Consider the following 14,662-nt stretch of genomic DNA (forward strand, 5'->3'; position numbering starts at 1 on the left):
GACAGCACCTGCATGGTTAATACTCTTGCGCGTCGTTAAGACACCGGGATGCATTGCAAATGAGTAGAACTGCAAATTGAAATGATAGCGTCATGATGCGTCGTTGATTAAAGTATTACTTAAAGCCAGGGTATACGCATAGGGAATATCAATCTGAACCAAATACCTCAGCCTACCTTCGCTCTTTCACAAAGCCTACTTGCGGTCAGGAGGTGGAGTGGCTGTGCGGGGTACCTCTCCCGATTTTGGATCGGGAAGATGCGACACACTTGGGAGATCAGCTACCGACGCTGACTGCTCTTCCTCCTTCTCTTTGTTGTCCTTGATGATAAGTGGTTCTTGAGGCGGAGAAGCAGGCGTTATCTTCCCGCTGTCCCTTGTCTTCGCCTTTGACTGATCACCAAAGATGGAGTCGGTTTCCTCGTTGATGGAGGAGGCGCTGCTGATACGTCCAGCTTGGCCGTCTTCAGCAGCGAGGCGCTCCTTCTCGAGACGGGTTTCGCGACCGCGCTTGTGGCAGTACCAGAACACGAATAGCAGTACTAAACAGAGTCAGCTTGATTGTAACGCGATATGACATGCTACTTACCGAACACTGCCAAACTCATGATGACGTTAGTTCCAGTTGCCAGAGCAGGAAACCTGAACTTCAGGAAGTTCACAATGCTCCTCAGCGCTGTCGCAACAGCACCTTGAGCGGACACCAGCGACTTCAGGCTCGGTACTTTGGGCACTTGAGGAAGCATAGACCTCTTGCCCTTAGGCTTGCTGGAAGCCTGTGCATCGAACCCTGGCTTCTCGGACGATGCAACCATGAGCTCTGGGCCGAGAGTGGCTGTGAGCTTGGCAGGCAAACTCTTGACCAGGTTCTGCAGGAAAGGCGGTAGGTTGCCGTACATCTTCTTGAGTTGGTTGTCGTAATCTGTGAACAACTTCTCGAGGTCGTTGTAGGCTGTCGGTACCCCGTTGATGAGATCTTTTAGAACCTGCGTGAACTTGTTGAGAAGTTCCTCTGACTCTTTGCTGAAGCTGAAGACGCGGTTGTTCACAGCTGAGAGGTTGAGCTGATCCAAAATATCCGTCAACTCCTTGTCCTCCTTCTGCGCATCGGTGAGCTCGGCAGCCTTGGCGGATTCGGCGGCAGCAAGTAGGTCGTCTGCGAATTGGGTCCTGTCCTTCTCCGTGACCACGATCTTCTTGTCTTTCGAGGCCTTCTCCCCGTCCTTCTTGGCGAACTTGGGCAGCTGGAAGTAGGACATGACACTCTTCTTCCTGCCCAGTCCACCCTCAGCGGCCTTCCCTTTGCCCTTGTCGCTAGCGTCAGCAGTGGTCTCGGGTGGACTCATGGGGAGCGGCACTTTGTCTGCATTGTCCATGAGGGCTGTTTGCGCATCCCTGCCGACCTTCTTCTCGCCATTGTCGTCGACTATTTCGGTACGCTGAGGGAGAGGTGGGGGCGTGCCTTCGGGCTCCGCGGCGATGGCGGCAAGTCGCTCAAGGAATCGCTGGTCTTCGGCGTCAAGGACAGGCTCGCTTCCTACTTCTTCGCTGGCGTTGGCGACAGTTGGTGCTGGTGGAGAGGGGACGGGGCCGCTAGGGCCAGCAGCGGGTTCTTCGATCTTTGGGACGGCAGCATCCTCGACTTTGGGTACGGCGGATTCCGAGACTTTGGGAGGGTCTTCGATGGGAGGGGCGCCGGGTTTCTGTTTTGACTGAGGGAACAGCTGCTTTGACTGGCGGCGCACTTTCTCCAGATAGGATGCCATGTTGGATATGCGCGTCTGCCTTGGGTGTTGGTGGCAGGTACGGATGTGGTGAGAGACGCGGTAGGGGATTGGGCGTTTGTAGGATATATGTCGCACTCTAGATTTGACGTGGAACGCACGGGGGCGATCTTCAGGCTCGGCGGTGCTCGCTATGTCGTCGTCGGCGCTGTAGAAGCCCTGATTTGATGTCCCGCGTTTACACGCGCTACGTCATGGGCAGGGGTGTCGATCTAGAGCTCGCGCCACGCCATGAGGGGCGACTAGCGCGACTCCTGACTTCTCACACGTCGACCCGTCAAACCTCGCCCCGACAGCACGAGATTGGAAAGATTCTGGAACACGTCAATTACTGGTTGGATATGGATACAAACTCTCGGCAGCCTTCTTCACAGCTTCGGTCGCTGATATCTCAATATCCTCTCCAAAATCAGCGTTTGGCGAATCCGCCACTGCAAACAATGGCCATGCATGCCCAAGCATTGCACTCAAAGAGGTTCATCTAGACTTGGAAGACGTCGACCGCTCACAAATGATAGATCAATATCTCTTGGACCGTTCGGATTATGTAATAACAGCCTCGATCGTGCATCTAATCTACGTCAGAACTACACACACCTTCTGACTTACACTACTACGTAGTGGCAGTTCCTCTTAGTCGGGATTTGACGGTCAAAAGCTGTTGCTCTCATGTTCCGCCCCAATCAGTGCAGTGGATTACTTGACCTCCGGCCTGCTTTCGGTCCACTGGTTAGTGAGAACGGAAGTAGGCGTTTAAGAACTACAGTACGATGGATGGCACATCATCCATGCGCCGATCATTCCTGGCTTCAAGGTTCCTTCGGAAGACATTTTACTTCCGACCGGTACATAGTTTCGCCTGTTCATGTCAAATTTCCAAATATCAAGAGACCGGCCACCGCAGCATAGCACAGTTCCCAAATCAAGCGATAACGTTGACCACGCACCCTCAATGAGCGATATCGGGTAAACCTCATGGATGTTGTCGCGGTTATTCACATATTTTGGTTTGCCTCCTGATTACTCTCAAGCTGACCAAATCCGAGCATTCAAGGAGAGCACTTCAATGTGTGACATGGACCTACACCTCGTTCATGTCCTAGATATCAGATATGATATCTCAAAGTTGCATTCTCACTACTGCCCCGTTCTCTTACATGTAGGAGACGCAGAAGATTCGCAATCACGTGCTTTCGTCGACCACGTCTACAGCCCGCACTCCTCCCCACCCCACTATATAAGCAGTATATTACTTCATTCCTACATCTTTCCTCCATCATCTTGATCGCCCACAATAACTTTGAAGTAAGTCAATACATTTCTTGTCTGCGCGAATTATCTGATTTGGGCTCACTGAAGCCTCCGGCCGCACACCGTGCGCAATCGGACTACCCACCTTTACCTTTGGCGCCTACACTGGGCTAACGTGTTTGTTCTTCTGCAGCCCCGACAGACTACCCCGTGGTGCTTCAGTACACCAAAACGATACAACTCATCAGGCGATCAAACACTGTGTCGCGCTTCACAGTACCGACGCTATACATACTACCGCCGCAACCACCACTGTAGTCCGCAACATGGCTAATGACGCCTTCAACTTCTACGGTAAGTACTGTCGTATTTGTCCTGCCTGCGCGTTTTCTAACAAAAAACTATAGGCGACGAGTCAGATGACGCCAAGCCCGTTCAGAACGACTTGAACGACGCAGTCGGCAGTGCTAGTGGTGAGGACGACGACTACATCGAGGACGCTGCTCAAGCAGCTGACGATGTAAGTATATGAATTGATCATTAGGAAACCGCTAACTTTAAATAGTCCGATGACGGCGACTTCAAGCTCGATGGCTATGAGGATCTCGGCATCCCGGAAGACGAGGACGAGGTAGAGGTAGAGGTAGACGACTACGATCCTGAGTACGACGACAACATGACCGGTCAGAAGCGCAAGCGTGTCCGAACCAATAACGCCTCCAAGACCAAGGGTCTTCAGCGGTCCGTCATTGGTGTCCCAACTGGCGACGCTGAAGCTTTCATATTGGATGAAGACAACAGCTTCCTCTACAGCAAGCCTTCGCGCAAGCCCGGTACTTTTGGCCGCCATGACCGTCGCAAGGGCGAGAGTCTTCCAGCTTATCACAAGCGTGTCACTCACGAGTTGGACTCTGACGACGAACTCATGATGACGATGCGTGAGAAGGGCTTCAGTGACCGCCAGATCGCCGACAAACTCGCCAAAGATGGTCGTGTTCGTTACGACCAGAAGTCCATCTCCACGCGTATCATGCGCATCCGCCTTGCTCAGTGTGAGAACGTCGACTTCCTTCTGAAGGAGGGATACAAGGAGTGGGAATACGCTGATGTAAGTTCCTCATCGAGTGACACCCCCTTTATGATTTGACTAATTTGAACTTTTAGGATGAACTTCTGATTCAGTCTTACGCACTTGCCGACATCGAGGTCAACTACGAGTTGGAGCGCATTCGCGCCTGGCGCTTCCGCAAAGTCTCCGATTACATGCGTCGCCTGAACAAGAACGCACTCTTCTCTGCCAAGGCCTGCCGTAACCGTTACAATGAACTTGTCGAAGGCACAGCCCGCATTCCTACCGATATGGACGACGACCCCGACGCCCGCCGTATGGAGATGGAAGAGTTCCGCATGATGCGTGAGAAGACCCGTATCAAGGAGCAAGCCGACAAGGACGCCCTGGAAGCTGCGGAGGCTAAGATCAAGAACGATGCCAGGGTGCTCAACGCTCAGAAGGCAGAGGAGATCGCCGAGAAGCGCCAGGCCAAAGAGCAAGCAAAGGCTCATCGCGCCATGACCCGTGCAGCCCAAGCTCAGATCCGCCTTGCCCGAGCCAACGCGAATAGGATCTCGAAGACTCAGCGCAACACCCAGATCAAGACCAAGGGCAAAGCCCAGGAAACAAAGAAGAACGAGGACGCCTCTCCGGCCCCGACCAAGACCAAGACTAAGAAAGTAGACCCCAACTACACCGATCCGCGTTCTTACCTCTCCTTCCTTGATCTGAAGAAGATTTGTGAGAGTCGTGGTATTGATCTTCCGCGTAGGGTGGACAAGGACACCCTGCTGCAGGCTATAGTTGATGCTGATGATGAGTACAACCAGAATGAGCTCAAGAAGATGTGTCGCTCCAAAGGCTTGAATGCCAACACCAGTAAGCTGGTGATGAAACAGTCGCTGGCTTTGGCTTCGGCAAAGGCTTGTGACTCGTACGATACAGGAGTTGCCGCTGCCAATGGCACTGCCATTGCTACTGTTGAGGACGACGGTGACGATGAGATGGACATGGAGGAGGAGTAGGTGGGGGCGAGGCGACTTCACGGTATTGGAGGTGGGGGAAGGTGGGACTAAAAGTGGATTGACTCACGTCACGGCGGACTATGCATGCACTGCCTGAGCACAGTGGATGGGATGTATGCCTCAGGGTGGGATGAAAAGTGGAAGTTCACGGCTAGATAAAGGTACTTATTCTCCAGGCAATGAGATCATCATGGAACGAACTCTTTCATAAAGATTAGACTATGTGAACATTGTGAAACCTCTACCAACACTCCCACTTCTGACCACCCATAGCCACCAGCCGATTGAACAGCTCGTCTCTCAACGGAAGCGCCATTATGCGGTATTCGTTGAGCTGCCTGTCAGTAATGATTAATCCATCAGCGACCTCGCGTCCCATAGCCCAACCAACAACCAGCTTCGCCTTCCAGCCAAAGCCACCGACCTTCTTCATCTCCATGATTTCTCCGACAGGTAAACTCCAGGACGGGTGCAGATCCTCCCTATCTGCGCTACCAATCTTTTCGATAGTCTTGTCTGTGGAAAAGGCGATAGATGGAATCGTTGATTTGGTAGCGATGTACACATGTCCTTTCTTGCCATCATGTCGTGCTTTGAATTCGACTGGACCGGATGTGAGATCAACTCCCCTACGTGGTACAGCACCCAGTCTGTTCTTGGCATGGGTGGAGCCGGCGGCAGCCTTGACTTTGTCGGCTGTCATGGTGGTCTCGACGCCGCCCTTGACGGTGCCGCGGAAGAAGTTGAGGATCTTAGTTCCCTTCTTGCCGTGTTTGCTGTCTTTAGCTTGGTCGATATCTTCGCCGCCGGTCTCGTGGGCAGTAGTAGGGTCGTGAGCCATGGCTTCATCGAGTTCTTCTTGTGTTGCGTTCAGTGGCCAGTCGGCACCTGTGGCGCGCAGCTCTTCCTCGTTGATATCGACGGGCTTCTCTTCTGGTGCTTGCGCTACGTGAGGCGGCGGTGGCAAAGGGGCTTTATTTGCTTCGCCGAGTCTAAGAAGAGTAACGGTGAGTTGGGCGTTGGTAGGGACACCCTTGAGTAGCGTATTACGGAGCTCGAGCAGCTTTTGCCAGTTGGGAAACTTCTTGTTAAGCAGCGCTAGTCCTCGCTGTATGACAGGGTCACCGAAGAATCCAAAGCCGGCGCCGAATGTGACCCCCTTCATGAACATATACGATGTCACAAACAGTGAGACGAGAACAAGCGGTGCTACTACGACTGCGAGTCGAAGATGAGACCTGTTCTTCGGGAATGGCGGGGTTGGTTCAAGCATACTGTGATTATGTCAGTAATTTCAGGTAAACGCTGATAGACGGTTGCTTACTTCGCGAACCGCTCCCATGTGTCTGTGACATCTGCGATACCGTGCATAATAGGCCTCATTTTCGTCCACATGGCAGTCTCCATGGGAACTTTAGTCTTGTCGTGGTGCTTGCTGGGCTTGGCACCAGCAGCCTGATCCCTTGCATCTGCAGCACCGATGGCGAGCCTAGTAGGGTCCGGTACACTGCTGTCAGGAGAGTCTTCATCTGGAGGCTCTCCCTGTGGGTGCTTGCCAGTCGCGCTCGAAAGCGCTATCGACGCAAAGCCGTTGACAAAGTTCGAGGCCTCTTGCTCAACAGCCTCACCCTTGTGATTCTCAGGTGCTCCAGTAGCACTGTCTGTACTGCCTAGAGTTCCAGACTTCGGCTTCTGTACGCCTCCCGTAGAGCTGACAAGAGCGATGGGTGCTGGTGGGAACATGGCACCGCGAGCCGGGGGGTAGACAATGAGCGTAACCAAAGTCACCGTTATCAAGGGTACGATCATGTCGAAGATCCAGGCGGCAAAGTATGCGGAGCAGAACCATGCAGTGCGCCGCGTCTCTCTCCATGAGCGGATGCGGACGATGTGCTTGCCGAATCCAATTAGACCGATACCCTATGCGCGGTTAAATTAAGCGCGTTCGTTGCTTACTCTCCAAATGCTTACTATAGTCATATACAAGCGTTCGATATTGGCGCGCAGCTTGTCTGGCGAGAACTCTTCCTCATCCGCGATGTTCATATCCAAGCCCCCAGGAGGCGCTGTTGGAATCTCTTTGACATGGTACATTTGCTACTCACTGTCAGTACCACATTGTAGGGTTGTAGTTACACCTTGCCTCACCTTATTGAAACGTCGGACCAACAGCCACAGGTCTTCATTACCCAGACCCCCGACAAGCGGCTTCGCGACGAGTTCCTTTGGCTCATTCCATCCAAGGTCCACCACTTCATCACCGTGAGCTATCTGCGCTGCACCCTTCTCTTCCGGAGGCGCTGACTTAGCAGCCTCTAGAGCTAGCGCATGGCTCTCCGTAGGCGCATTCCGTAGCGTGGTAGACTTCCCCTCATGTTCTGTAGGGTCTGTATCCGGGATAGGCAGGAGGTCCTTGTAGACCACACCTCCGGTCGACATGTTGACGTTCAATATTAGGCGTCAGATGTGCGTAGGTGTGAATGTATCGAGGTCAAAGGGTAAAGAGTGGAGGGTAGCCTTGCAATGTATTGGCCTTCACACGGCAAGAAAGACGCGTAGGGCCGCAATTGCCCTCTACGTCATAAACGCACTAACGAGTGGACGGCAAGCCACACGCATCAGTGGCGATCAGAAGCCGCGCGACGCTAGATTAAACTCCTAACTTGAACACCGTTGAGGCTCGTAACCGTGCGCTAAATGCTAGCAATCAAGTATTCATCGTGCCTCTACATGCACCTCATCGCGTTGTCTTGATGCTTTCCCACAGTCTGGGTGAACGTGTGGAGCTGACAGGATCTATGGTTTCCAGGACCGCGGACAGCGATCATGATCGCCAAACCCCACCACATCTGGCCTCCCGTGTTTTCCCTGCTTCGATCCTTTCCAAATCAGGTGCGCCATGCCTTTCCAGGCCCAAGGCATGCCAAAAAGGTGGCTCGAAGCAATTTTGCGATGACTGGAAAGAAGTGCCGTATTGCGCGCCAACAGAGGTGTGGACGTGTGACGTCATCGATCGCTTCGCACCATGCAGTGGAGCAGCACGAGCGGACGCATAGCAGAAATAGCTTTCACTGTCTGTACCACATGGTTTGTGTGTAATAGCTAATGCTTTGAAATTGATTCATGATTTCCTTGTTTAAGGCCAGAAGAGATCATCAAAGAGCACCACGAGAGAGACACTGCACATGACCCGTGATCGGAGAGTGGTTAAAGAAGCGAGGCATATGACTAACGGCCGCGCTAGATGTCTATAACTACGTGACAGCGAACATTAATGTCTGGTGGTGGGAAGCGACACTCATGCGCAACATTATCGATTATGATTTCCTAAACGTGTTTATCAGGCCTTGCTCGTACGTTACCGTGGTCGAAACCATGATGCCATCATGCTTCGCTCTCAATTCCTCCTGGCTACTATGTGCGCCAGCCCAGTGTAACTCCGCCAATTCCTGCTCAAAGACTGGCTTTGAAGGCCTGTTGTTTCCACTAGGTCGGAGCTCCAATCTACTCCCCCTGCTTCTGTCCACGAAGCCATCAGTCTGTCTTCGGTAGCCGCGCGAATCGTAAGAGGTATTGAAGCGGAAAGCGTTGAGAAGAACGGCGAATGCGGGGCAGCAGCCAATCATGACAGCTGGAAAACGATTAGTGATTGTATGTAATGGTTTTGGAGTGTCGACATACCAATGGAACACTCCACCATGCCCCAGATAGCGAGCCAAGTGGGATCAAGTGGTTGGCCTGCAGCCTCGGGCTTTGATGCGTTGATCGCAACTTGAGTGACTCGGAGACAGGCGAAGAGGATACAAACGACACCCGTTGCGAAGAGACACAAGATCGATATCTTCTTGCTTCGTGGCATTTGGAGATTCCAGGTGAGCCATGTTGGAAGTGCCATAACTGTGTGAGTCGACAGTCAGTAGGTAGAGTAGAGTTGTTTAGGCGCTACATGACATACTCATCATATTTGTTGAAGTATCTGCGGCAAAGGAGTAGTACAGGCTGACGAGCTGGGTATGGTGCGGACCTTCGCCAGTCTAGAGCAAGATGTGGTTAGTAGGCAGCCCAGTAAGTATCGTGTGCACAACAAGGACTTACGCATCCTCCTGTCCAGAAGCCCGGTATAGTACCGCATGACTGAAAGTAGAAAACGTAATTGCCAGCAAAAGTCTGTCTCCAACGTCAGCCGTCGTCCAAGTGAGTGCTACCAAAGTCTGCACAACTGTGGTATCTTACCACTAAGCAGATTCCAGCTATGCACCACCACACAAAGGTCCAGCGCGGAGATATGCCATTCAATAATCTCCGATAAAGCAGCAGCAAAGATAGTTTGATAGACCACAGCACTGCCCAAAACATGCAGAAGGCAATGAACACCATCTTCGCCATCATCATGCTATCATGCCGCAAGTCTGGATAAGGCGGGATTTCTCGATTCGAGACGGCATATACTCTCTGCATATAGGGAGATAATGCAATGTAGAGAGCGCACATCGTCACATAAATGGCGAAGGCGACAAATACAAAGTAGTCAGAGGCTGTCAGCCTTCTCGGCCGGATGATGTTGAGACCAATCCTCGCAAGGACAACTGAGCTGGTCAAGCCAAGCATAGAGTATGCGACCTTTAGCACTGTTCCCTGGGCGAAACCGTTCGTTTTTGCCGACATCGTTGCTGATATGGTGTGAACCGGAAGTAAACAAAGATACAATGGAGAGTATCGGTCATTGATTGTCGGAACAAGCCCCGAGACGTGATAGTTATTCGATATCATTGTCGTGTCAGTGCATGCGAGCATGCGGCGTAAGACCACCCTCAGGTTTCGTGTCTACCGGCATTGGGGATCACATTGACCAAAGGGCCATGACCAATTTCCAGCACCGGATCTACAATCGCTGATTGCTTGATCGTATTCAGGGGTAGGCAGGGCTATCCAAGATCTTGCTGTTGTAAATTTAGTATACCTCCCTCGAACTTGCTCTTGCATGTTGACAGCAGCGTGGACTTGTCCATGACCGAGTTAATAAGGTTGGTGAATTCTGGAAGAACGACGCAGAGTAAGAGCCATGCACCAAAGATACACGTTCCCCTCCTGTACAAGAGTAGGATAAGATGGATAGCGCACAAGACTCTCTGTGGATGAATAGTGGCACTGGAGATGTCGCTTGCGCCTGCCGAATTCCGTGCCGTCGCTGTTCTACTCGCCTGCCTCCGGAGCATAAAACGCTCCTATGACACTGCGGTTCGTTTCGCTTGCAGCAGATCAAGATGCAGGTGTTATCGGGTAGAGCAATCCCTTTGCCAAGACAATGGATGAGTTGACGCGGAGTGGCGTGCAGGTGCCACCAGGCACAGTGTTGGAGGGCGCGGCGCGATCTAGCGCTTATTCAGCATCCGTGCGGCCCACTCTCCCCGAAACATGGGCGTGACGGGCTGGCAGGAAGGGTCGCCCTTCAACTTTCATCTGGTCTACAATGTACTACCCACCTTCTTTCGATAGGCACGCTACCTGTGCGCAACAATCAGAGCGCCAGGTCGGATTGAAGCCGGCGATTTGAGCACCAATTACCTAGGACGCGTAGAGGGTGCTTCATCTACCACATTGCATCTCGCTTCCATTCATGCTTAACTAGGTACAGACACCAAGGACTCCATCGCGTACGCGAGAATGGACTCGCATCTGCGTGTTCCATCGCACAAGCTCCTGCACATGCGCGTACCTGCACGCGACTCTTCTTGAGCCAATGCTCCGAGATTGAAGTATGCTCATTCGCCTCAGGCAGCGCCACCTCTTCGATGCAGGTTCCACGGCAGAACCGAATTGCGGCGCGGTATGCGGCTAAGCATCGTTTTCATACTGCGGCGCTTCTAGACAACAAATTGTGATCCTTCGGATTCCCTTGAAGTCGCAAAGCGCAAGGAGACGTCTGCCCAGGTAAGGTTGCTAAACGACGCGCAGAATCAATGTCTTTCCAGCAATAAATAGCTCTGGAAAGCTCCAGCTTCTTTCCACCGAACCTCCAATCCAAGCCCAACATGAAGGCTTCGTTCCTTGCCATATCTGGAGCCCTCGCTGGCAACGCAGTCGCCCAGGACGCCTTCGAGCCTACTGACTTCAACGTCACGGAAGCCCTCCTCGCCAATGGCGTCAATGTCTCTGCTCTTCCCGACTTGGCTGCTTTGGTCGGGAAGCGCTCACTCTCTAGTCCGTGTACCGCCGCTGTAAGGAACCTGTAACGCCATTTTTGTAGGAGACTCCAGCTAACATGCTCAACAGTGTAGCTCACTAAAGCTCATCTTCGGAAGCAAGCTACTTTCTAGCGGTTCAGAATCCTACGATACCTTCACGAGCGGATACTGGTCCAACCAGGCAGCCTCTGTCAACCCAGCCTGCGTTTTCCGGCCTTCGAAGGCGATCGACGTATCGACGACGATATTAGTATCCCGTCTCACACAATGTCCCTTTGCAGTCAAGGGTGGAGGACACACCGCGTTCCCGGGCGCGTCTAGCATTGAGGGTGGCATAACCATTACCATGGAGGCGATGAACGAGATCACACTTTCCAGCAACAAAAAGACTGCATTCATCGGACCCGGAAACCGATGGGGGGCGGTATATACAAAGCTTGGAGAGCACAACCTCGCTGTCGTTGGTGGGCGCGCATCGGATGTAGGCCTCGGTCTTGTTCTTGGTGGCGGCATCTCCCACCAGTCTAGTATCTACGGATACGCATGCGATAATGTTGCGTCTTACGAGGTTGTAACTGCATCGGGAATCATCTCGAAGGTCACGCCAACTCTGTTCCCTGATTTGTATTGGGCCCTTCGCGGAGGCGGCAACAACTTCGGTGTCGTTACAAGATTTGAGCTGGAGACAATTCCCCAGGGGTTGATGTGGGGCGGCACCCGAGTTCATACGCAGGCCAGCTACCCAGCGCTAATCGATGCCTTTGCATCAATGGCTGAGGGCGCTACCGAAGACCCCAAATCAGCCCAGATCTTGTCATTTGCTGTGACAGCGGGCAACGCGGCGGCCCAAATCCAACTGGAGTACCTCGAGCCCGTTGACGAAACCAACCCACCTGCTATTCTTAAGAAGTACCTTGACATCCCTCCACTCATGGCGAATACTTTGAACAGAACCTTGGCAAACGATACGGTCATGCTCACCAACCAAATGCCCGGAGGCCGTCGCTATGCATTCTGGGCAGCCACATACAAGCTCGATAGGGAGTTCATGGCCTGGCTGCAAGCGCGTCACGAAAAGGACGTAGGCCCGCTAGCGGACCAGGGCGCTCTGGCGTTTCAAGCCTTCACCGTGCCGGCTATGGAGCAGATGAGCAAGAAGGGCGGCAACGCACTTGGTCTCTCCCCCGCCGACGGTCCACTCATGCATACTCTGCTTTACGTGGTCTGGGACGACGCGGCCAAGGATAAACAGCTAAACAAAGCCGCACTGGATTTGATGAACGCCGCCAAGGCTGAGGCGAAAGATCGGAATTTGTACACCGAGTTCATCTACCTCAACTATGCTGGACCGTACCAGAACGTGATTCCGAGCTACGGAGACGAGAAGCTGGCAAAGCTCAAGTCGATTGCGAAGAAGTACGATCCCGCTGCTGTCTTTCAAAAGCTGCAGCCTGGTGGGTTCAAGCTTGAGGGTGCGCCCTACGGGGAGACTATCTAGACGTAAAGCTGCCTCGTAGATTCAATCAATTGCGAAACACCTTGAGCGAACGAATAAGTTTGTGGATTGAAGCGTGATGCGATATATTCGATAGGACGTACACGTGATGTGCGCCCAATACGAACGGCCTTTCGTCCGGGTATTACATTCGCGCTCAGCTGCGACCCATCGCTGTGCTAAGCCATCAATTCTGCAGCATGCCAGCTCGTTATCATCTGCCAAGTTGGGCTATCGTCCAAAGCCAGGCAACTCTTGAGGTCTAATTGGAACACCAGGCAATTCCACCGGCCTTTGCGGGACCGGAGCCTCATGTAGGAAAACATCCTTGGTAGGAGCTTCGTGCCTATACTCTGATGACAATTCTGCTTTGACTGGCTCGTAGTAGGTTGTCGTCTCTGCAGTTTCCTTTTTCTTCTTATATGACCGTCTTCCGATAAAAGCACCCAAAGCAAGCAGCGCGATGACACCGAAAGCAGCACCCACACCAATCCCGGCTTTCGCGCCTGTCGAGAGGCCACCACTGTCGTCATTCGGTGGTGTTGTAGTGGACGATGGGGTTGGAGTGCTCGAGGAACTGGACGAGCTCAATGGAGCCGAGGTGCTTGTAGACGACGCGATCGAAGACATCGAAGAACTCGAGATGATGCCCAGGAACACACGATCGACTTTCTCCTTCCCGAAACTAGCATCGTCACCACAGCAAGCGGTTGAGTTGCCACAGCACCAGTACTCAGACGAATCGGTACCATCACAGGGAGTGACATTCACGTCTCCACTTCTTTGATTTGGCTGTGTGTCGATGTAAGCTTTCATAAAGTCAAGGTGTAGGGCGCGATCGTACTGTATTCGTACATAGTTCCTGGCAGCCTCCGGCCTCCCAGTCCGACAATGTACAGGACTCTCTAAAATAGATGAAGTTATTGTCTCCAGTGCTAGCCCTGCAGAGGCCGTTCGGAAGACATGTATCCCAGCCTCCCTCGTTATTGACCACGTTGATGTTGCAACAGATGTGGCTGAGCGGGTCTGAAGTGTCGTTGGAGCAGGGCTGGTACTGGGGATTTGGTTGCCCGCCGTCGCGCCAATAACATGATTGCGCATAGACTACTGTGATGGAGGAAGAAAGAAGGAGAGCTTTTGAGAACATCCTGTACTAAGGTTGAGATCAGAAAGATCTGCAAGGCGGAGGAGCAGACGCATGGCCATCCTAGTGTGAGGGGGGACCGAGGTTGGTTATAACGGGATTACCGCTGGCAGGTGATTCTATACTTATTAAGTTAGTTGGCGGAGGATCTTTGGGGCCAGGCGTTTATCTCATCTTAGAGCCTGTCGTGGCTGTGTAACGCGTGCGGTGAGTGGTTGCCAAGCGATAGGGCGAAACCTGGGCAATTTGGGGGCGGAAAACCCGCGTTGGCGGCTCCAAAAAAAAACGGTCTTTTTGACAAAAACATACAACAGCGCGTATTCCCCGGTGGTCACCCACCCGAGTACTAATGCGCCGGTATCTTGCTTAAGTACCGCTGAGCGAACGGGAAGCGCTGGTGTCAAGATCCTGTGGTCGTATGTGACAGATCTGGCTGTTTTTCATATTATAGACTGACTGGGTGCATCGAGATCGCCAAAACGCCGTGGTACAGCCGTAAGATCCATAGCCCGAGAAAACCGTCCGTACCTCAACAGAGCATGTACTTAGAAACTACTCTCCTCGGATCTCTTGCTTCCATTTGAGCCAGGGCTTCGCCGTGCATGTACCCGTCGATATAGACGTCACCCACGTACCTATACTCGTTGCGACGGCCCTCCGGGCGGAGCAGGATAGGTGTGGAACAACCAAACGGAACGACAACAACATCTTCTGCTTTCATGTAGCC

At 52.7% G+C, this 14,662-nt stretch overlaps 5 protein-coding genes across 5 annotated transcripts; 2 read left to right on the top strand and 3 right to left on the bottom strand.

Annotated features, from left to right (window-relative positions):
- Window positions 1-195: 195 nt before the first annotated feature.
- On the bottom strand, window positions 196-1,766 carry J4E87_008081 (uncharacterized protein; the record flags this gene model as incomplete). Its single annotated transcript, XM_049379673.1, has 2 exons — window positions 196-542; window positions 590-1,766. The coding sequence occupies 2 exons, from the start codon at window positions 1,764-1,766 to the stop codon at window positions 196-198; spliced, it is 1,524 nt and encodes a 507-aa protein (XP_049230560.1).
- A 1,595-nt stretch (window positions 1,767-3,361) lies between these two features.
- J4E87_008082 (uncharacterized protein) lies at window positions 3,362-5,111 on the top strand (the record flags this gene model as incomplete). The annotated part of the gene is made up of 4 exons (XM_049379674.1): window positions 3,362-3,389; window positions 3,443-3,555; window positions 3,601-4,143; window positions 4,200-5,111. The coding sequence occupies 4 exons, from the start codon at window positions 3,362-3,364 to the stop codon at window positions 5,109-5,111; spliced, it is 1,596 nt and encodes a 531-aa protein (XP_049230561.1).
- A 241-nt stretch (window positions 5,112-5,352) lies between these two features.
- On the bottom strand, window positions 5,353-7,550 carry J4E87_008083 (uncharacterized protein; the record flags this gene model as incomplete). Its single annotated transcript, XM_049379675.1, has 4 exons — window positions 5,353-6,385; window positions 6,436-7,031; window positions 7,083-7,208; window positions 7,260-7,550. 4 exons carry the CDS (start codon window positions 7,548-7,550, stop codon window positions 5,353-5,355), a joined length of 2,046 nt encoding a protein of 681 aa, XP_049230562.1.
- Window positions 7,551-8,428: 878 nt separating this feature from the next.
- On the bottom strand, window positions 8,429-9,006 carry J4E87_008084 (uncharacterized protein; the record flags this gene model as incomplete). The annotated part of the gene is made up of 2 exons (XM_049379676.1): window positions 8,429-8,742; window positions 8,793-9,006. The coding sequence occupies 2 exons, from the start codon at window positions 9,004-9,006 to the stop codon at window positions 8,429-8,431; spliced, it is 528 nt and encodes a 175-aa protein (XP_049230563.1).
- A 2,137-nt stretch (window positions 9,007-11,143) lies between these two features.
- Window positions 11,144-12,794, top strand: J4E87_008085 (uncharacterized protein; the record flags this gene model as incomplete). Its single annotated transcript, XM_049379677.1, has 2 exons — window positions 11,144-11,329; window positions 11,385-12,794. The coding sequence occupies 2 exons, from the start codon at window positions 11,144-11,146 to the stop codon at window positions 12,792-12,794; spliced, it is 1,596 nt and encodes a 531-aa protein (XP_049230564.1).
- Between the last annotated feature and the right edge of the window lie 1,868 nt (window positions 12,795-14,662).

The sequence above is a fragment of the Alternaria ethzedia genome (genome assembly GCF_023757985.1).
Source record: "Alternaria ethzedia strain BMP 0044 chromosome Unknown scaffold_24, whole genome shotgun sequence".
Classification (NCBI taxonomy): Eukaryota; Fungi; Ascomycota; class Dothideomycetes; order Pleosporales; family Pleosporaceae; genus Alternaria; species Alternaria ethzedia.